The sequence below is a fragment of the Melospiza georgiana genome, chromosome 6, assembly GCF_028018845.1.
Source record: "Melospiza georgiana isolate bMelGeo1 chromosome 6, bMelGeo1.pri, whole genome shotgun sequence".
Classification (NCBI taxonomy): Eukaryota; Metazoa; Chordata; class Aves; order Passeriformes; family Passerellidae; genus Melospiza; species Melospiza georgiana.
Genome location: NC_080435.1, coordinates 48,307,390 through 48,328,342, shown reverse-complemented (window position 1 = coordinate 48,328,342; position 20,953 = coordinate 48,307,390). Strand labels below are relative to the sequence as shown.

General features: G+C 43.6%; 1 protein-coding gene across 1 annotated transcript in view; it reads right to left on the bottom strand.

Annotated features, from left to right (window-relative positions):
* Window positions 1-20,953, bottom strand: part of LOC131084961 (ras and Rab interactor 3-like) — a 153,955-nt gene that overhangs the window by 20,930 nt on the left and 112,072 nt on the right. The window contains exons 20-21 of the mRNA XM_058026719.1: window positions 4,301-4,373; window positions 813-904 (exon numbers count right to left, since the gene is read on the bottom strand). Coding sequence (XP_057882702.1) covers window positions 813-904; window positions 4,301-4,373 — 165 coding nt within the window. The remainder of the gene's footprint in view (window positions 1-812; window positions 905-4,300; window positions 4,374-20,953) is intronic.

Sequence of the window (20,953 nt, the reverse complement as noted above, 5' to 3'; positions counted from 1 at the left end):
GCCTGAACTGAAACCAGTGGGGTTTGCCCATCCCTTCTGGGAGGAAGAAAACCCAAAAATAGTGAGAGTGCTCTAATAAATATCTCTAAATGAGCTAACTCTTCCATTTTCTCCGTTGTTTGGCTGTTTTCAACACCTGAAGGAAAACTGAAAAACCAAGGAGCGTGAAAGTGCCTTACTGAAGTAGCTGTCTCAAGTGGAGTGTGTTAAATGAAGAGGAATAGGAAGGAGAGCTCCTTTAGTTAACAGAATTGCTTTTCCTATCTGTGACTTTATACATCTCATCTAAAATTTTCTTGTTTGATGCTGTCACTAAAAATAATGTTCCTTTTGCATGTGATTTGTGTGAGGTGAGAGAACATGTTGGGACGATACAAATTTCTCTACCAACTCGAAATCCTGCCGGAGCAAGCAGAAATATCAAAACTCAAAAATATCACACTTTCATCAGCATTGCCCCCACACATCAGAAGCAGAAGCTGCAAAGGTGTTTTCCATATAGCTCAGATATGAGCCGCTTCCAAAGTGCAGAGTTACCCCCTGAGGCCGTGCTGCACTTCAGCTTGCCCAGACTGTAGGGACCAACCCTGGACAGAGATCCAGGTGGAGGTTTATGGTCAAAGGGGAAAGTGCCCTTTTTTTCAGCATTCTGCTATGAACATAAAGATGATAAACATCTTCCTCTTGCATTCAGACCCCTTTAGCTATTCTGAAGACAATAGTTCATCAGTCTTCCAGTTGCATTAAGGCTCTGTAAGGCACTACTGTTCTCAAAAGTCCAAGTGAAAATCTGACTGCTTTGAGGGACTTACCTATCCCCAGACTAGAGATAATTTCAAGGTCTTGAAAGCTACTGGCTTCTAATATTGCTTGTGGCAGCTTCAAGGTAAAGGGCAGCAAATCCCTGTAAAAACAAACACAATGAAAAAACAGCAAAAAGACAAACCCCACAATTGTTAGGAACTCGAGGCTTCACTTGGTTTATTGACTGGATTGACTCACAATTTCAGCTGTGTTCTGTGCCTGGTAAGGAATTATGGACATTGTGCCAGACTGGGCTGCTCTGATTTCACTAAAGATCACCAGCTTCTGTGGGGATGCTTCATGCCATAGCACTGACTTAATCACTGTGGCTTGGCTCTGTCCTCTGAAAAGAGCAGGAATGCCTGTCACCTCAGGAAAGGCCACAAGGGTTGAAATATCTTCCCATTAAAAGTGAGGTGCTGCAAATTATAATTATTTTTATTAGAAAAACCAATCTTTTTCTTCTGGAAAGGACTTGAAGTCCTTTCTCTTTCTGTTTACCCCTCTCTCACTACTCTGCTTCCTCTTTTAAGAATCTCTGTAAGTGCAAGGCATGGGCACGCAGCAAGGCACAGAGGGACTGGGAAAGGAAAGCCCCAGCTGGGAAAGGGTAACCCCTGGGTGAGGGGACAGACAGGGAGGAAGTGCTGCATGACACTGAGAAAACACATATCCTTCTCTAACTCTACTCTCAGACTTCTGAGTACTTGGTTTCTGGAAAGATGCTGTCCTTCTACTGAAAATAGAGTTTCTCAGAGGATGTTGGCCGGGTTTCACTGAAACACACCCTAAGTCTCAAGCAATTTAACAGAGCCCTTGGTCTGCCAGTGAACTGTTCAGGTTTGCCTCTTGCCCAGTGACAATTTGCTAACCCTGTTCTTGCCTCAATTCCCATTCCAACAAGGACTAGAAAAGCCAGTCCCTAAATGATAGCAAGGAATGGTGCAGGATCATCTTACACATGCAGTTTTACAAAATGTTCTTCATGGTACAAGGAATTGTTATAGAAAAAACTGGCCTTGTGAGTAGGAGGTCTCTGCTAAACAAATGCACACCCAAAAAAGCACACGACTCAGACCTATCTGCTGACAGATGAATGCAGGGGGCCCATTTCTGACCTTTTTAACAGATGCATACCTTACTGATGTTTTGTGTTCCCCATGGCTTCTCTGTGCACTGCTGAGCACTCTGTTGTCACACTCACATAAACTGATGAGATCCCTGGCTTATTATTTTTTCATGGTAGAAATGAGGTTTAGAAGATGAAGAGGGTCTATGTACCTTCTGCTTTCTTTGTTATTTTATATGCAGGAAATTTCCATTAATTTTCTTTTTAAAAAAAAAGACTTATTAAGATCAGGAAATATTAGGACACTGCCCTAATAGAAAAAAATGTGGTTTTATTAATGGGGCAGCAGCTTGCAGACCAGCCACCAAGACATCTGTTACCTACAGGCAGGTAATGTATGCAGGCCAAAGTTTTTTTTGAGAAGAGCCTGTCAGCCCTGAAAAGCTGTTCCCAGGTATGCATAGACAATTTGCTACATCCCTGTTGTCAGGACTCTATGTTCACCATCACAGAGAGCTCCTATGAGCTGCCAGCAAATGGTAGGTCAGTGTCTTTTTATTACCTGCTTCTCTCAGAAAATTATTCCCTTTTTAGCTTGTCTTTTGACAGTAGCCTGGAAAATCACATGCACCATCTGAATATGTATTTGACACTCAGAAATAACATCTCTAACAGGAGCTGAACTGATGCCTTGTGAAGGCTGACCTAGAACAGAGGCTAGACAGAGTTAAAGTGGAGATTTATTAAAAGGCTTCAATGGATACACCTTGGGCAGTACAAAATCCCAGCCAGGGCTACACCTGAGATGAACCCAAAATGGTCACAAAATGGACATGGTCACGGGATCTCTCACTTTTAAAAGTTTTGGTCCATTAGCATATTGGAGTTAATTGTCCAGTTACAGCTTTAGGTTATGAAGTCCCATCCCTCTTGTTTTTCTGTGTTCAGTCCACATTGTTTATGCTCTTGGGCCTGAAATTTGGGTCAGTTGTCCTTGGTTCCAAGGTAGGAAAGGAATTGTTTTGTCTAGCTACTCTGTGAAGAGAGCTTACCATGCCTTAATATGAAGCTCAGAACTACACACTACTGCAGTACAGAATCTAAAAATATAAAAGCTAAAATATAAGGCATCAAATAGAAGAACTTTTCTTTCTTTCTTTCTTTCTTTCTTTCTTTCTTTCTTTCTTTCTTTCTTTCTTTCTTTCTTTCTTTCTTTCTTTCTTTCTTTCTTTCTTTCTTTCTTTCTTTCTTTCTTTCTTTCTTTCTTCTTTCTCTCTTTCTCTCTTTCTCTCTTTCTCTCTCTCTTTCTCTCTTTCTCTCTTTCTCTTTCTCTTTCTTTTCTTTCCTGTTTCTCAAGCCATGATACTTTTTGCAGGAAAGCAGAAGTGAACATATTTTCTCTGTCACCAGCTACTTACTATAAATGCCCGATTCTATTTTGCATTTGGGCTGTCCTTTGCTTTAGTGAGAAAGAAATCTTTATAAGGGTCCAAGGGTTAACTTATGTCCATTCTATAGGGTCTATACACATCTAGATGGCTAGATGTCTATTAGCTGATGTGGGTGAGGTGGAGCATGGTTTCTTGTGTGCAGGTAGGAGTTGTGGCTCAGTAGTGGTTAATTCAGCTGGCTGCAGGAACAGCCCTCAGAGCAGTGGGGGACTGGCTGGATAAGCTGCAGCACACTGTATGCTACCCCAGACAGACCATTCCTACTGTGTGACTGATGTGAGTGCCTTGTAAGCATGTCCTGGATCTGCTTTCTCCTCTTTAAAGGAAATAACTGCTTTAAGAGTCACGTAAGTTTATATAGGGGAAATCAAAAGTCTACAACCAGCTCACAGCCAGGCCTGCTGCTGCAGGGACAGGGTAGGCAGGTGGAAGTATTGCTGCAGTGTGCTAAGCACCAGGACACAGATTAGAGAAGGCTGCAGACATCATCAGCTGGTGATCAAACCTTGCACTAGTGAAAATGACATTACAGGTATTTTCCACATCTGTACCCATTATTCTTGGTATTTCTCTGCTGAGCAAAAAAATACTTTGTTTTCATTTCAAATCTGTGTGTGTGTGTGTGTGTGTGTGTGTGTGTGTGTGTGTGTGCTTAAATCTTTAAATAAATAGTAAACTCAGAGCCCTTCCTCCCTGCCCTCCCAGCCTCAGTTCTGTGCCTCTGTTCTTTGTGGAAGCAGCCTTTGTGGAAGCAGCAGTTCTTTGTGGAACAGTGGATAAAGCTTCCAGCTGCAGGGACAGCTGTGCTTGTGGGTGAGCTGGTCCCATTGTAGATACAAACATCTGAAACACCTTCTGGTCTGGCAGGCTGGAGGGCAGCAGAGGAAACTGGGGTCTGTGCTGGGACTGGGAACTGAAGGGCAGACCAGAGGGGAGGGCAAAATGACCGTGCCATGGAGGCAATGAATGAACTCACCTGCTGACACAGTAGAAGGCAACCAATTTGAAAACATCCTCAAATACAAGGACCGATCCTTCCAGGTACAGGACTGGTGAAAAACAGAAAAGACAGTCAGCAGCTGATTTCTTTGAGCTATATGATAAAAAAAATGCCAGGTAGGTTTGGCTGGCACATCTTGTGTTCTGTGACAGACCAGTAATTGCATGGACTAGTATGATGAAGCATAAAGAACTGGCTTCAGGTGGCCAAATGCAGCATGATTCTTCAGGGAGACACTAGAGAAGAAATATCTCAGCTTGGCTTTCTGAAAAGTTAGCTCAAAATATCCAAGTGTTTGACACTAACAGAAACAATGGGAAGAAAGAAACCTCCCAGCTCACTTCCAAAGGGATCCTTACAAGCCCATCTGTGTCCAAGGATGTGCATATCTGCAATACATACAGGGCTGACCTTGAGACTCTCCATGCTGGAATCTGGTTTGGTCTGGATGGACAAAGTGCTTTGAAGAAACAAAAAATAGAAATGACTCTTTCATTACTGTGTGTGTGGGCTCTGACCTGGTCACACAGGCAGTGTGAGCACAGCTTATTTGTATCTCTTCCGTCTTCTCCCTCCCATGGTGTTATTCAGTGACTGCACTCCCCTTTAAGTGGCAAAATACAATCGACCATATTGCAGATTTCTTTAAGATGACCTTCTTTATAAAGACATGCATTTGGGCATTGTGTAGCCCAAATCTCACGTTACTACAGAGCTTTTGGCTTTTAAACTGGAGAAAACTCACTGACCAGTGGAGAAAGTTTCACTGACTGATAACCCGAGGCAGAAAGACTTGGATCTGCAGGAGAGATGTGTCCATCTTTGCTTCAGCCTTACAGCCTCACAAACTCTATGCCTGTTTGCACACAACACAGCCCCACTACAGACATTGACAAGGGTGAGGAAATCAGCAGTGGAGTCTCAGGCATGCCCAGTTACCGGTGGGAAAGAACCATCTCAAAGCTGCACTCCAGAGCTGCCCCAGGAGCCTGCCAGGAGTCCCTGGGGAGCAGCACCAGCTGCCACCCCCATGGCACTGCCCACAGGCACTGTGCATCTTCTTCACACTGTTCCAGGCCACAGGTCAGAGCTGGGGACTCAAAGCTCAGCTGTTGTGACTCAGCTTCCTCAGCCAGCCGTGACTCACAGCCCTGTGAGCCCCTGCCCTGCCTGGGGCTTGCTCTCCTGCAAAGAAGGGCCTCCAGCACCTGCAGGAAGGACACATCCCCCTGGTCTCCTCTCCCTCTCCTCCGTGCCCTGCCCCTTGTTTTCCAGCCAGCAGACCATCCCCCTGCAAGGAAATGCTCAAGATTGTCTCTTGTTCAGGTTCATATCTCATTCCCCAAACCAGGCATTTCCTCCTTTTACTTCTCCCTTTGTTCTAGCCCAGGCCCAGCAGGTTGTTATTTTGGGCTGACTACTCCAATGTAGGCATTTTTTATAGAGACAAAGACCATGTAATTCTCAACAGTCATTCCTAGCATCAGCTTATGTTGGATCAGCAGGAACAGTTTAACCTCAGTGTCTGCACCCATACCAGACTGCAATGTGTAATTTAAAATGTACTTCAAGCAAAACAATCCCTTTCCCTTACTCTTCTCTCACAACTGGAAAAATCATGTTTGGCAAGTTTTTTCTTTTTCCATAGTAAGAATCATATTTCAGTCAGGGATTTTCATTAAACATCTACGATGAATAATTTCTGTAGTTTGAAACCCATCTGCTTTGCAGTTCTGACACAGGAAACAAAAATAAAGACAAAACCCAGTCCTGCTCTGGAAAATGAACCAACACCCAAGAGTCTGAATTTGCTTGAATATCCAGCTATTAAATAAAGCCCTTTGTACAGATGATGATTTTAAGGGAGTTTTTTTGTTTTTTGTTTTTTTTTTTTTTTTTTTTCTGTCAAGAACTACATGCTCACTTTGGCATTCTGAGTTGCAGGTATCCATAACAGACCAGGCTGCACCTGTACATGCTCACATATATGAGCAAATTGCTTGGATTGGGACTATGGATTGTTTCTGTGCCAGGAAGCTCTGCCACTAGGGAGCTTGAATGTCAGGCAAAGAAATATATTAGTCTGAGTGCCTCTGTGTCAGGAGTTTCCACATATAAGTGCCTTGCCACTGCATAGCTGCTTCTCCTCACATGTACAGTTAAATCGCATAAAACACCACAAATCACCAGGAATTATACTGCTAAAGAAGACTAGGTACAAAAAGCTGCTGAAGCTCAAGGACAGAAGTTTTCAGCAGGTGGTATATATAAATAGGACTGTCCCTGCTCTGGGAGGTCACAGAAGGTAACAAAACCAAGCATATTTCTCAGCAGGCTGGAATTCATCATACAGAGACCCACAGCTCTCCTGGGACATTTCTGGGCAGCCTGCAAACAAGTAAGAACAGATGGAAGAATAGTAAGAATAGTGCTTTAGATGTGTCATTACTCGAGGTAGCCGCACCATGAGGACCAATGCTCGGCCCAGAATTTATTCTGAGCAGTGGCCGAGTCAAGCAGCCTGCACAGGGTTGCCATGGCTACTTGGATCTGCTCCCAGCACAGCACCCATGGGGAAATTCTGCCTTGCAAACTCCTGAGGGGAGCATCTTCCTTGGGAGAAAATGTAACACTTTTCTCTTCACCTGTTTTTTTTTTTCTAGACACCTGCTGACACCAGCAGACGTCACTGATAAGCAGAACTTTTCTTTTGGATGGCAGATGATGGGTTTGATACAGGAACCTGTCTTGTGGGAATGGTTGCCATTCACCTGTGGAGATCATTATGTGCATCCTGCTGCACGCTTCTGATTCTTGGAAAGATGCAGAAAATAGCAATCTTGAACAGCTAAAAGTGCTTTGCTGACTGTTGGGGACAATATTTCTGCCCCCCAGAGCCATTGCTGCCTTCAAGGCTCTCTGCTCTGAGAAGACAATCAGGAAGAGGTGATTTTCTCTGGCTGTGGGTGTGTTGTGGGTAGCTGGGGATATTTCACTGACATGAGAACTGCTGCTCAGGGAGGGATCGTGATGCTGCCATTTATAGGAACTCATGACTTTAGCAGAATCTACAAGCAGACATCTGCCACACTGCTGTAATCCTGATGAAAAGTGCAGAGAAAAAATTCACCTTTCTGGGGCTTGTAAAACTAGATCCAAGGCACCTTAAGAGCAAGGAAATATCTACATCTCACCATAACAGTGCCTGAATGTCAAGGATATGATCAAAAGCAAGAGAAAAATAGGATGGGTTCTGTGAGCCAAACATATTGCCACAGCATATCGAGTTTTACCTGATATTTAGAAGCCCATTGAAAAATGTCACCTTCAGGAAATAAAAGGGGAAATGTGTAGATCAGTGGGCAATTTTGAGTAGTCTGAAACAAAGAGATAAGAATTAATTGAATTTTTCTTATGGGTGACAGAAGCAATACCAACATGAATTAGTGGTTCCTTGGGGACTGTACTCTGTTTTTGTGTCCTTTGGCAACTCAGTAAATGAGCAGAACATGGCCAGGTTATGCACTGTTATACATATTTATGATTGTCCCATCTTCCTCTTCCAAACACCAGCATGGTCTGAAGAATATCATCTTTAGGCACTGACTCCAATCTGAATTCATGTTCCCTTTACTCTTTGGCTCTCCCCATCACTTCTCCATCCAGCTGCAGATGTCTTTGAGTCACACTGTCCCTGAGTATTCTGCCTTCCTTTCCTCTCCAATTTTTTCCCCACAGAATTGTGTTTGCTAGTTCCATTGTTCTGGTTACATGGACAAACCAAGCCAATTTCCATCTTGTTGCTTGCACAGGCTCATGGGACTCAATTACTTCAGCTTCTTCTTCTTCTCTAGTGGCACTGTAAGTGCTATCCACTTGGTTTTTCATTTGTTTTTGGTATCTGTGTAGTCCTTCAGAGACATCTGAATTCAAAGACACAAATTCCTTATGTTGACAGAGGACTACTGAGAAAACAGCCATCCTCAGAAGTCCTGCCTGGATGTTCTCAATCTTCCAGATTCTGGGAAACTGAGAGATTTATCATTACAGGTGTGATTCCAGTTTTCTATTTTCAGATTATAAATCCAGAGTGTCCTAACGAGAGGTGTTTTTCTCCTTTGGTATAAATCTCTGGTTTGACACCACAGTTGCCATGACCTTTGCAGTCAGCAGCACAGGCCAGCTTTGCTGCTGTTCTACCCTCAGTGAGTAAACCTTGCTCTGAGCATCACTCCAAGGCAGAGGCTACCAAAATCCTTCCTGCCAGACCCTGACAGTTCAGGTTAGCAGCTTAGCAGTTTCCTGCCACTGGGGAAGGAGCCCTGGGTGTTTTAATGGAGTGTTACAGTGACTGCTGCAGCCCCAAGGCTGAGGCTGTTGTGTCTGTCACCATTCACTGTGCTTGTCCTACCTGCTGTGCTTGGCAGAAATGTGTGACAGTGTGATGGAATTCCTTCTGGTTATTGTTCCAGTTCCCCAGTTCTGACCCTTATTCATGCAATTGGCTCCTGGTGGTTTTAAGAGAAAGATCCTCAGCTGGATGGTTCTAAAGGAGGGAAATTTAGCCCTCATTGGCAGAAGTCCTTAGTGTGTTTAAGGTACTTTTCTGCAACATCTCTGTTGGGAGGTTCCTGGTATCTGTCTCTAGCATTGTTTCTTGTGTTATTTCTTGATGACCTTGTGGATGGTAGTATATGGCCTTCTAGTGCAGTGTTTTTGTAAAATACTGACACTGTTTATCTTTTTTCTCTTCTCAAGGCCTTTTTATTTATTCTATAACCTGATGCCTCTGCTTCTTCCACATGATTTCAAAGCTGTAGTTTCAGTTTTGGTTGCACAATTCTAGACTGTCCTGGTCAACCTATGTCTTTTTTGTCTTTCTTGTCTTTCCTAGTGTGCTTTACTTAACTACCAGTTGTTTCTGGTCTTTTTCCTCATCAAGGAAGGGCTGAAACTTTCCCCGTTTGAACTTCTGCCTGAGTCTCCTGTTGTGCATCCAACTCCTGCTTTTTCAAAAGATTTCAATTTTATGGTTTCCTACAGAGTTTAATCTTTCTGGCCATGATGAAAAAAAAATCACTGTTCATGGCAGTTCCAGGGAAATTGGAACTAATGAATTATGAAAGTGATAAAGTGTTAATGAGCTTGGTTGTAGAGTATAAGAGAAATCTATTTTTAAACTATGTTCTTCACTAAGTATAATTATGTTGTGCTGAACAAAGTGTCATTAAAGAAGATGGAATCACAGGCTTTTGTACTCTTCTCAGGCTGGAGCTGCATAGAAGGGTCACTCTGTAGATGAAAGAAGCAGTAGATGACAGTTCCCCTCTACCCTGTGTGCATGTTCTGCTGCTAAGATAAGGAGCTGTCCCCACACCTAACAGCCACAGGGGTCTGGACCACTCCACTGTGTTTTGGCTCATCCACATTCACCCAGGCAGATGGGCAGCACCTTGGTGTGCACTGAGGTTTAATGCCTTTAATTCAGTTTAAAATCCCAGTGCTGCCTGGTCTCGTTGTCTCTGCTGCAGGATGCTCAAGCAGGAATATGTTACAGGCATTTTGCTGCTCTGCTTCCTCCTCATTGCCATCAGCTTCAGCAGGGTGAGGGGGTGCCTCTCACAGGTACTCCAAGTACAGCCAACTCAGCTAAAAGAAAAGTGTCACAGCTCCTCAGTGCTTTCCTAAAAGGTATCCATGTGGATAGCACTGCCAGCTATTTCAGGGACTAAGAGCAGAGCACATGTTGGAGAGCCGCTCTTCTGTTTCAGAGCCCTTGCCTTACTTGTTAGGTCCTCAACCCCATATCCCCTTTCCAGGTATGGAATAATGTGGAAATTCCAGCATTTCTTCAGCCAGAGGAAATCCAGGACTTCTTCCCAGGGGAATTCCCAGGACCAGATGTCAATATGAGATCCAGCCGAAGTTCTAGATGCAGCCACAGAGGGTCTGCTTTTGCAGGAATAAGGTAGGGAACATGGCCTTTCTGAAATACTGAGTTCTGAGGGGGATACTCAGGAGAGTGGGATAACATATTCAATCAATGTGGACCCTGCACTAAGCAGCTGAGTAAGAGTTGGGATCATTGCTGGAGAAGTCACATTTTTGCTGGTCATTCAGCATCCCCTCATACATTACAGTGGCAGTACAGGATTTATGCTGCCCAGCTGCCCACTAAAACTGTCAGGGCTGAGGCCATGGCTGACAAGACAAACTTGGTATAGATACTTGTAAGTTACTCTCAAAAGGCAAATTTCCTTGGTAAAACCTTGTGAAGCATTCAGATATATAAAGGGTCTCCCCTGTGCCTCATGGAACAGGAAACAGTGCTATGATTTGAAATTCTGGGGATTTAGTTCTTAGCAACAGTCTCCAGGTCCTATGGATAACTCTTGAGAATCAATCCTTATGTGAAAAATGCATGCTATCATACAGATGTATTTTATTAAAAAATGTTTTTCTCCATTTACTTGGGAGAAAATTTTATTTCTCTGGCTCTAAGATACAATGTGAAATGCCATAGTGCTGAGGTTAATCATACAGAAAAAGGAAGTTTGCCAAGTGTTTTAAGGGAAGACATTCAGTATTCAGAATCACATTCTGCAAGAGAGACTTCCAGGAAGAAAAGCCTTTACAAGCAAGATCACTTCCAAGGATGACTGATGAAGGGGAATAACCCACTTTGAAATGGCAGAGGTCAATAGGGTGGACAAAAAAAGGAAAAATAATACACTTCTGCTTCCTAGAGCTGCAATCCCACCTAGGTGACAACCAGGTGAAAACAGGTTGTTTTCTTTTGTTTCCTGCTTCTGAGTGGGATAGATTGCACTGTCACTGACTGTGAGGGTCCTACTCAAGGGTCAAAGAGTGAGGTCCTTAATGCCCTCATTTCACTTCAAACAGTATCTCATTTACCTCATTTACAAATCTAAAGTCATGTTTATTCAGCTCTATGAGATCTTTAGATAGCACTGTCCAAGGATAAAAAAATATAATTTGTTTCAGTTTAGCCCCTGAGACAAGGGCACTTGTATTATGGGTACTGATTTAGAGTGCTGTTCTAAAGCCAGTAAGCTTTTTGGGTTGTGTTCAAGGAGCTAAGCAGAGCAGGGTAAGACAATATTATCCTAGAACAGCACGCATAGTCTCCAGTTCTGATTACACACAGATTTTGCATTTTGCCTCTTGGGAGTGAAAAAGAAGGAAAAAAAAAAAAGCCAAAGTAAGGATTAACAAAGCTAACAAGACCCCAAGGGCTTCTTTCCAAAATGCTTTCCCTACAATCCCATCGGTTTAAAGCTTAGAGTAAAAATGAAAGTATTTGTATGGAGAGATGGGAGGCAACTGTTCAGGATGAGAGTTAAAAAAAAAAAAAAAGAATAAAGCTACCCATTATAAGCAACCAGAATGTTTCCAAAACAACTTGTAAATCACAGAGAAGCCTGGCACTGTTCAATCTTGAAAAAGCAGCTGCACAAGTATTTAATGTTTTAAATTAAGCAGTGTGTCAAAGTGGTGTGGAACTCAGCTCAAATGAGAAGGACTTGGTGAGGCTTTCTGCTTTCCTTGTGCACATCTGCATTTAGGAGAGAAATTATGGACTTGCACAAGAGGTTATAAAATGTGTCCTCATACGATGTTTTACAATATCCCCAGGCCCGTGGTCACTGCTCTTGCCAAACCAAAATTCTGGGCTCCTAGCTCAGAGTATCTCCTGAAGGGGAACTCCTTGACTCTAACCCACTTTTCAGGGTTAACAGTGATGTGGGTAATGGAGAACTCATCCTTGGCAGCCAGACTGACCTCGAGAAGATGTCTAGGTTAGACATCCTTAGGGGACTAGACATCATTCAGTGTCTTATCTCCAATCAAACCACAGGCAGCAGACTAGACAAAGATAATGTCTCCTATGCCCTCATTACAGCCCAGATGGAGCTGGCCTTTGGTCTGGTACTGCCTGTGGAGGCAGATGAGTTCCAGAGCTGGAGGTCAGGGATGGGGCAGAGCTGCCCAGTTATCCCATGGAGCTGACTTGCTCAGTGGGAGCTTTTCCATGCCAAGAAGTTGTGTAGGTGATAGCAGACTTTTCCTGTTAATGATAAACAGGGGAAATAAGCCCATGCAGAGCCCTGGGTGATGCAGGCAGATTGTTATCCATGTCTGAGAGAGGCTCATCTGAAGATAACTAGGGTAGCTCTGTATCTCACAGGCAGCAACAGGAACTATGTAAAGTGACAACATTTATCAGTCTACCCTCCTAAATGGCAAGGTGTCTGCCCAGAGGCCTCCTTAAATGCAGTTAAACTCCTTAAAATGTGAACCTGAAGGTTAACTACATATTCAGCTTTTCCAGTCTCCCCTGCTAAAAATACACAAACTTTTACTCATCAATTTGCTAATCCTTGAAAAAAAAGCAGTCTTGGACAAATTTTGCTGCTGCAATGTATCATTTGCTTAATTGAGATGGAATCAGACAGTTTTGGGGAAAGAAGGGAAGAGGGATCTTCTGTCCCATGTGTTGATAACTTGTTATTTTTTCCAGCAAATTTCTACTTTTTTCAGGCTTGTCAGGCCCAGAGCTGACAACAGATTCTTGCTTTGCTTCAATCACACGCTCCATCATGCAACAATAAAGGAAAACATTCCTCTTAAGTAGATTGGAAAAATTGACTCTCCACTCTACAGCAGCTGAACTGCCTGTCAGGCTGTACAAAAAGCACGCAAAAGAAGTCTGAATAGCTGTGTTGATACCTCAGTCAAGAGCTCAGCAAGCAAAAGGTCTCTCTGCAGCCCAGTAAATACAGTCATGGCCAGGATGGGCTTGCTCAGGGCTGGTGATGCACAGCTGGCCAAGCCCTTTCAGCAGCCTGTGCCTCAGCCCTCAGCCTGTAAAATTGGTGCCTTCCTTTGGAAAAGTCAGCTGAATTCATCTTGGCAGGGAAGGGAAAGGTCAGCTCCCCATCCTGCTGCCAGCAATGCTCTGCCTAGGGAAGATTGGCTGCTATGGGGCAATTTGGCCACAGTTTTGCATTGACCTCCCACCCATCCCAGCAGTGCTTTTGCCCTGCCTGCAGCCTCCTCTCCTGGCACCACGAGGCAGCTCTGATGGCTCCTGCCTCTGTGGCCAGCCTGGAGCACACTGGAGGCTCATACAATCATTCAGCACTACAGGATGTGCCCCATCCTTGCTGCCCCTTCCAACTGGTTCTGACCTCTCTCTCCAGTCTGCACCAACCCTTCCCAAAGTTACCTGTAGCCCCTCAGCCCTTTACCACTCTTTAATCTCCATTCCAGACTTTATTCCACACAACCCAGTATATGGTGACACCTCCAAGGAAGCATTTCCCCCCACACTGTCCTGCTTTCACACCCGGCATTCACATTTCCCTCCTTCCCACCCAGAACCTGCACAAGGCAGAGAAAGCCAGGGAGCAGAGGGGCTGCAGGGCAGGGACATGGGCTGCTGGCAATGGGGAATGGCAGGAGCCCTTCCTGTGGCAGCACAGAGTTACAGTCTGAGCTCACATAAACCTGACTCTTTCTCCTCAGGAGAGGGCCCATGCCCTTTCCCACCTACTTCATTGTCCTCATGGGGCTGCAGGACCTCCACTGGTTGCTGGGACAACATATATTCAGTTGCTGGGACAATATCTATTCAGTAAAGTCATATTCTGTAGTGCACTTGAAGAAGCTGAATGACCTTTCTGACTGGAAGACAAGTCTCCAGGGCAGTTCATGAGGAGGCTGCCAAGTCAGTCCTCTCTTTGCTGTATCGCTGAATGCCAGAATGGGTTATCAAAAACACCCACACACAACCCAAAACCCCCAAAAAAGCACCACCTTGATCTTTTCACTCTGTAATGTCAGGTTCAGCCTCTCATCTATTCAGAGGAAATCAAAGCTATAAATAGTCCTACCCTGCTTTCATGCCTTAGTTTACAGAAACCTTCTTTCTGGTATTGGATGTTGCAGGGCTTGCACTGAAGGAGGCCAACTACATTGTTTAAAGTGACCATTTTAAAAAGAGCTGTGGTACCATTACAGTGAGAACAGAAGTAACCAAATATACTTTCTGATGGGCCCTTCTGCCTGCAGTCTGATGAGCCAGAGATTGTTTTGAGAGGTTTGACTTGGGAAGGGTGGAATGTACATTTACTCCTTGGATTGTCCCATGCCAGCTGAAAATTCCCTTCAATATCTGTGCAACAAGAGTCCAGGAGCACTGCAGTGTTATTGATGGCACAGGATGAAGTCTATTTCAGCCTGCAGCAAGATCAGCTCTCCAATATGCCTAGGGGCATAGAATTACCCCTGGGGGGCATTACTGGGCCTTTTCAAGTATGTTCAAGTACCTGATAGGAGTTGAGTGCAAATCTGCACTGATTAAATAAACTGAGCACATTCTGTCTTCCCCTGTGCACAAAGTGAGAAGCTGAAGAAAGGAAGGTTATGGGTTCTGGGGAGATCACAGGCGAAATATTAGAAAATATATGTTTTGTTTATTTTTCACCATTATCCCTCTGTGAATCTTAGCAGTATTTCTTCAAGAACCTGGACCTTAGAGAATTGGAAGTGCTTTTGCTGCCCTACTGAGACATCCCTTCTGAGAACTGTCTGCCCTTCAGCTCACCCACAGCCTGGCCCAGCGTCACTTGTGGGATCCCTCAGGCTGGCAGGGACAGCAGGAGATCTCTGGCCCAAAATCCTGCTGAAACCAGGACAATGAGGTCAAGCCAAGTCACTCACAGCTTCATCCAGCCCAAACTTGAAAACCTCCCAGGAAAATCTGCAAGTGCTACACAAATAAATGTCTTTATCTTGGAAGTCGGGGTCAGGTATACCAGCACATGCACCAGTTTATTAATTTTAGCTATGAAGTGAAGGATCTCATCTTTCTCACCTCAGTCTGTACCACAGATTTATTTCTCCATCTTCATTCTACTTCAGAAGGGATCCAAAATAAATGCAATTAAAATTATTTTTCTAAATGGCAGATTGTCTTCTTATAGGTTGTTTCACCATATATTCTGTTATTCTGTTTTCTGAGTATTACCAAAATTGCAAGGTTTTTCTCTGCATTTGTGATGGAAAAAAAAATAAAAATCTGCCTATCTTCAGTCTAGTTCCTGATTCCAGGAGACAGAGCGTTAGCAAAAGGGCTTGCAAAACTGAGGAAGCTATTGCAAGAGCTGTCAGCACTTCCACAGAAATATTCATATCACAAAGTCCATCTGCCCAACTGGCTCCTTGCTTTGAAGGAGTTAAATTGTGAATAGGTTGCAGCTATCCTCCTATTTTTTCCCATGACCTCATTTGTTCAGAATTACAATGCAGTGGGAAAACACCACCTGACCATACTGTGACATGTTAGCAGCGAGTACTTTAGTCCCTGAGTTCCTTAATCCAGCCCCAGCATTATGTATTAAAATAAACATTAACAAAATTAAACAGGGAAATCTGCCATAAATGACCATATTTGGCCATGTCAGCTGGGTGCCAGAGGAGTGCAATAGGGCAGTCTATGCCAGCATCTGGAGGTGCTTGAGCCAACAGAGAGCATCCACTGAGCTGTTCCTACTCCATCTGCCTCCCCTCCCTGCCCTGTGAGTGTCCTCACAGCACTGGGACACACTGACCCATGCAGGCACACTCAGGAATTTTCCTCCTTCATGCCTGAGCTCTGCCATCATGCCAGGTGTGCCCACAGCCCTCACCTCAGGCTGGCTGGGATGCAGACCAGGGCTTTCAGCAGCTTTGCTTAGAGCTGAACCTGCAAAGATGAGCAATGTCCATCCCCTGTTGCTCTAGTGCCCCTCTGTAAACATGCTGCTGCCTGATCACTGTTGTTTAATTTCCATCTGTGACTGTTACAGGACAGTCAGAATGACTGCACAGGTCCTGTTTATCTGTGCAAATGGCATTAGTCTACAATAAAAAGCTGTGGAGTTTTTTCCCATCTGTGCTTGGGAAGGAGGAATGGCAGGGTTGAAGGGACTGAAGGGACTTTGAGAACTAAGCTTGCTTTCACATCTTTAGACTGCACCTACCTGGGATTATTAGGGCAAGGAAGTATATTGTAAAATCTTCAGTAATCTTTTCCTGTTGATTTCACATTTCCTAACATCCAACATGGAAAGGAACACCTTTGCTCATCTAAATTTCTGTTTGGCCTCCCCAGCAAGATCTGCCTTCCTGCTTCCTCTGTGTCTGGTGTAACTCTTCTTTCTGTCCTGATAGAGTTTGCTGGCAGATGTTCACTGATGGATGTACAAAGTGGTCAGACCCCCACAAACTTTCATGGCAAGCAGGTGGAAGCAGTTAGAGAATTACCCAGGCAGGTTAAACTGCTGCTGTGTGTTTTACTTGAGTTGTAATCCTTCCCTAAATCCCTCCTGTCTCAAGCATTTCATATCAAACTCCAGCCTGCACTTCCTGAGCTCAGTCTCACTTTGAGAAAGGTCAAATAAGGTGACCAGGGCAGACACTGAATTTCTTTATCAACATCCTTTTTTGCTACCAGGCTTGCAGTTTTGTAGCAGCACTCAGTGATTGCTGTTAAACTGCTTTGGAGAGCAGTAATTGCCTGCACCTTTTCTGTCAAGGTACATTGTGGGTCCTCAGCACAAGCTCATCCCACATAGCCTGGAGTACAGCTGCTGTCCATAAACCAGAAATTGAGCTACTGTGTCCAATGGCACCGTGTCTCATCCTTCACAGGAGGTATTAATCATGTTCTGGACATTTTTGTATTACTTGGAGATAATTTATTTTGGTTTTCCTGTTTGATTTTGCTAAGGTTATTTCAAGACCTCTGTTTCATTCCAGCTTATTCAGAGTTGATCTGCAGAGAAGCTTGGAGGGTCAGAGCACAGAGAACTTTAAGTCTCATAATTTTCCTCTAATAAATGAAATAACCACACTAAAGCCAAGGCTTCACTACAAACCCCTCCTTCAGCTGTGCACTCATTGATTTTGGGGGGCTCAACCCAGCCTTGGCCCCATGTGTTGCAAAAGATGCTTCTGATCAGTTGTGTCTGGTGGCAGACTGTCCCCCCAGGTACAGCTTAAATAAGGAACAGCAGCTGCACAGCACGGGCTCATGTGGATTGCCTCCAGAAATACACCTGCAGTGAGCCAAGCCCCTGCAGCAAGGGGGGAGGCAGGAGCAGGGTGACAGGAGATGGGCAGCTACGGCAGCATCAGACCAGCCTCAAGGCCCTTATGGCATGAACCTGAAGAGTTCAAGGTGGACTTAGCAAATAAATATCATTGTTATTTCTATTTTTAAAAATCTAATGATATGAGCAATATGTTCTTTATTCTGTGAAATTGCAGATACTTCTGTTTAGTGCCATTTTGCTTACTTGGAAAGGAATCACTTCCTTGTTTCTTGGTACAGAAGAGCTTGGAAAACAATTACTACACATCCCACACCAAAACCTATGTAAAAGATTGCTGAGAAGTATGTGATCAATTTATCTGTTTTGTGAAATCAAATTATCTTCAGATATTATTCACAAAATTTCCAGAACAAAAGGCATGGTTAACCTCAGTTTATGGTGATAGAGCATTTCTCTTCTAAAGAACTTTACCCGTGGCAGGGGTACTTTCTTTGTGAAAGTAAAAGCCACTGTCACTACCTGCACCACGTGGTTTGTGGCACTCAGATGCTTCCTCCAAGCTCAGTGTGGGCTACTTCAGAAATGCACATGTACTTAACTTCTGATTCTCTCCTTTTTAATACTGCTGCAATGGAGCTGAGGTCAGCAGGATGACTTCTGAAGGTTTATCTGTGAGAAGGAGAGGGAATTGGGGCCTGAGGTTGCCACCAGGCTGCTGAGAAGAGCCAAAGGCAGGAGCCAGCTGGGGAAGGGCTGCTCAGTTTGTGAGGCTGGGGCTCCATCCCAGAATGAAGCAGAAGTAAAGGGCAACTCTCAGAACAGAAAGTGCACAAAGTAGTCGAGATTTTGGCAAAGATTGAGAGGTAGATGCCAATACTGCATCTCTAAATGGTAGAAATCTTGTAACAAGCTTTAGGTCTGGGAGATTTCCACTGCTTTGGGTAAGAAGTAAGGGATCCTTCAGGCCAAGTGCAAAACCACAGAGATCCAAGGCTTTGAAAATTGCCAGGTTTCTCAACTTTCTGATGAACCACATGGTACCTGATATCAGATATTTGGCCTCTTCTATAGCTACTGATACCACTGAGATTTAGCCTTCCTATCTCTGTAATAATTACAACCAAAAAGAACTAGAAGACAAATTTTAAAGTCCATTCTCCTGTTGCCTTTAAGGGCTACTTCACAGAAGAGGTGGAAATTTCCCAATAAAAAAAAAAAAAAAAAAAAAAAAAAAAAAAAAAAAAAAAAAAAAAACAAAGAGAAAGAGGTTTCATTTCTTTATTCTCTTACCTAGTAGGTTCTTTGGGGATTTCCATTTAAAAAGAGAAATCACAATTAAATACAGTCTTCTCATCAGAAAACGATACTTCCCTAAATCACCAAATATAAAAAAAATTGCTATGAGGAAAAGAAATTGTAAAACAATGAACCTGTCTTATTTGGCAGTGCAATGCCAAGAGGATTCTGAAGGGTTTTTTTGTATTTCATTGAATGGCCATCTCTTTACTGAACACAGGGGCTGGGTAACAACAACTTCTGTACCATCATTGTGATACCAGGGAAAGCCTCCTCAGATCCTGACTGAAAAGTGGGATGGAGTGAGAATGGCTCTACAAACAGCCAAAGAGAAGAAGCAGCTGGCAAGGTTATCCTAAATAATAACCTGGTTGCAATTTGAATTTTGCTATGTTGCAACTTGAATTTTAACTGAAGGAAGACTCTCCATAAAATCAGAACTCTATATGTCGAGACAAATTCAGATTTCAGTTTACATCTGAAAGCATCAACTGTGTGGAGTCTAAGGAGTTGAAGTGAGGTGAGGAGAAGGATTTGTCCCTGCTTCTCTGAAGGCTTTGGGAGGAGCCAGCTCTCAGAAAGGGACAAGCAGCTCTCCCTGGAGCACGTCACACACATCATTGCTCGTGTGTCAACCCAGACAGGGAAGAGATTTGCTGAAGCTAAACAATAGGTGTTTGGGAAAACAAACCCTGCCAGTCCACAGTGGCCACCAGGCTGTTCAGCTGGGCTGTTTTACATAGTTCCAGGAGTGCAACACCCAACTTCCAACTTGCATTCCACAGCAAGAGAATATCTCTGGGGCTGCTCAGAGGTCTCCTACCCTGACACTTACAGAATACCAGGGGTGGGTGAAGGGCACATCGTTAATCTGAGGCAATCCAGACATACCAGCTTACTTGTCAAGGGAGCTCAGGTTCTAAATTCTTTTTAAGCATTTTGGCATCTTTTTATTTTATTTCTGAAGGCAGTGTAGTAATGCAATAAAAGCTAAAGAATTAATTAATCACCAAATTAATTGCCAAATCTCTGTGACACAGCCTTACCATCTCCCCTTGCACTAGATACAGTCCTTTGGCTTTATTAACAAGAATTCATTCAATTTCTTTTAAACTTAAAATCTGGGGTACTTACCCTAAATGAGAAAGGAAGCAAAAGAGAGACCACTTCTGTACCCAGTCTCATAAGTTCTCGTCAACACAGTGCAGGATGGAGAACTGAGAGGCTTTCTACCAACTGACACGCAACCCTGACAGAATCAAGCTAAAAATAATGTGAATATCCACCATAGGAATGCAGGAGCCTCGTGGCTGCTGGGATTGTTGCATGTGATAGAAGCTCTCCTGCTTTATAAGAGCTGAATTTTAATTACCTTCCTCCATTTACTTTGCAACTTGCATGAAGGTGATGGAAACTGATTTAATTCTTGCTTCTACCAGGAAGCTTGTCTCCCAGTACATCCTTTGCATTAAGGTAGTGATAGATTAGAAAATGCAAGCAAGTTGGAAAAGCATGGCAGCAAAGTCTCTTTAGATAGGCTAGCTCAGTGAGATTTTTGTACTATATTTTACTTTGCCTGTCCTAAAATAAATCAAATTTTATGGCACAGGACATGAGTGAAGAAGTAACATTTCTAAACCTGACATATTTTAGGATGACACAATTTGATTTTTTTAACTTTTATCCAAAGGAAATCTTGAATCATCAAAAAACTGATTCCCCACCATGAAAAATCTAAGTCCTAGGTCAAGTTCAAATAGCTAAATAAATAAAAGGTTTCTCTACCCTGCAGCTAACCCTTGCCCTTGTATTCTTAACTGAACACCTGGAGCTGTGGCAAAAGCTTTGCTGCTCCTGCCCTCACAGGGAACATTGAACATCTCCACAGCTGGGTGCTCCCAGGAGCAGGCAGGTGAGAGAGAAAACTTCCCAGGGATGCAGCAGCCAGACAGGGAGCTGCCCCCGTGCAGGAGCAGGGCTGTGGCAGATTGGGGTCTGCCCTTGAGATTAGAACAGTTTGAGAGATTCACTTGTACCTCTGGCTTTAAAGTCTGTTTACAACACAGAGGTATGTGGAGAAATATAGGAGAAGGAAAAACTGAGTAACTGTAAAAGTTCATTTGAACAAGGGGAAAGTGATATTGCACACTGATCTGCAGAAAAACAAATGTTTTAGCAAAGAATAAAACAGTTTCTCTGGAAAGCTGGCTTT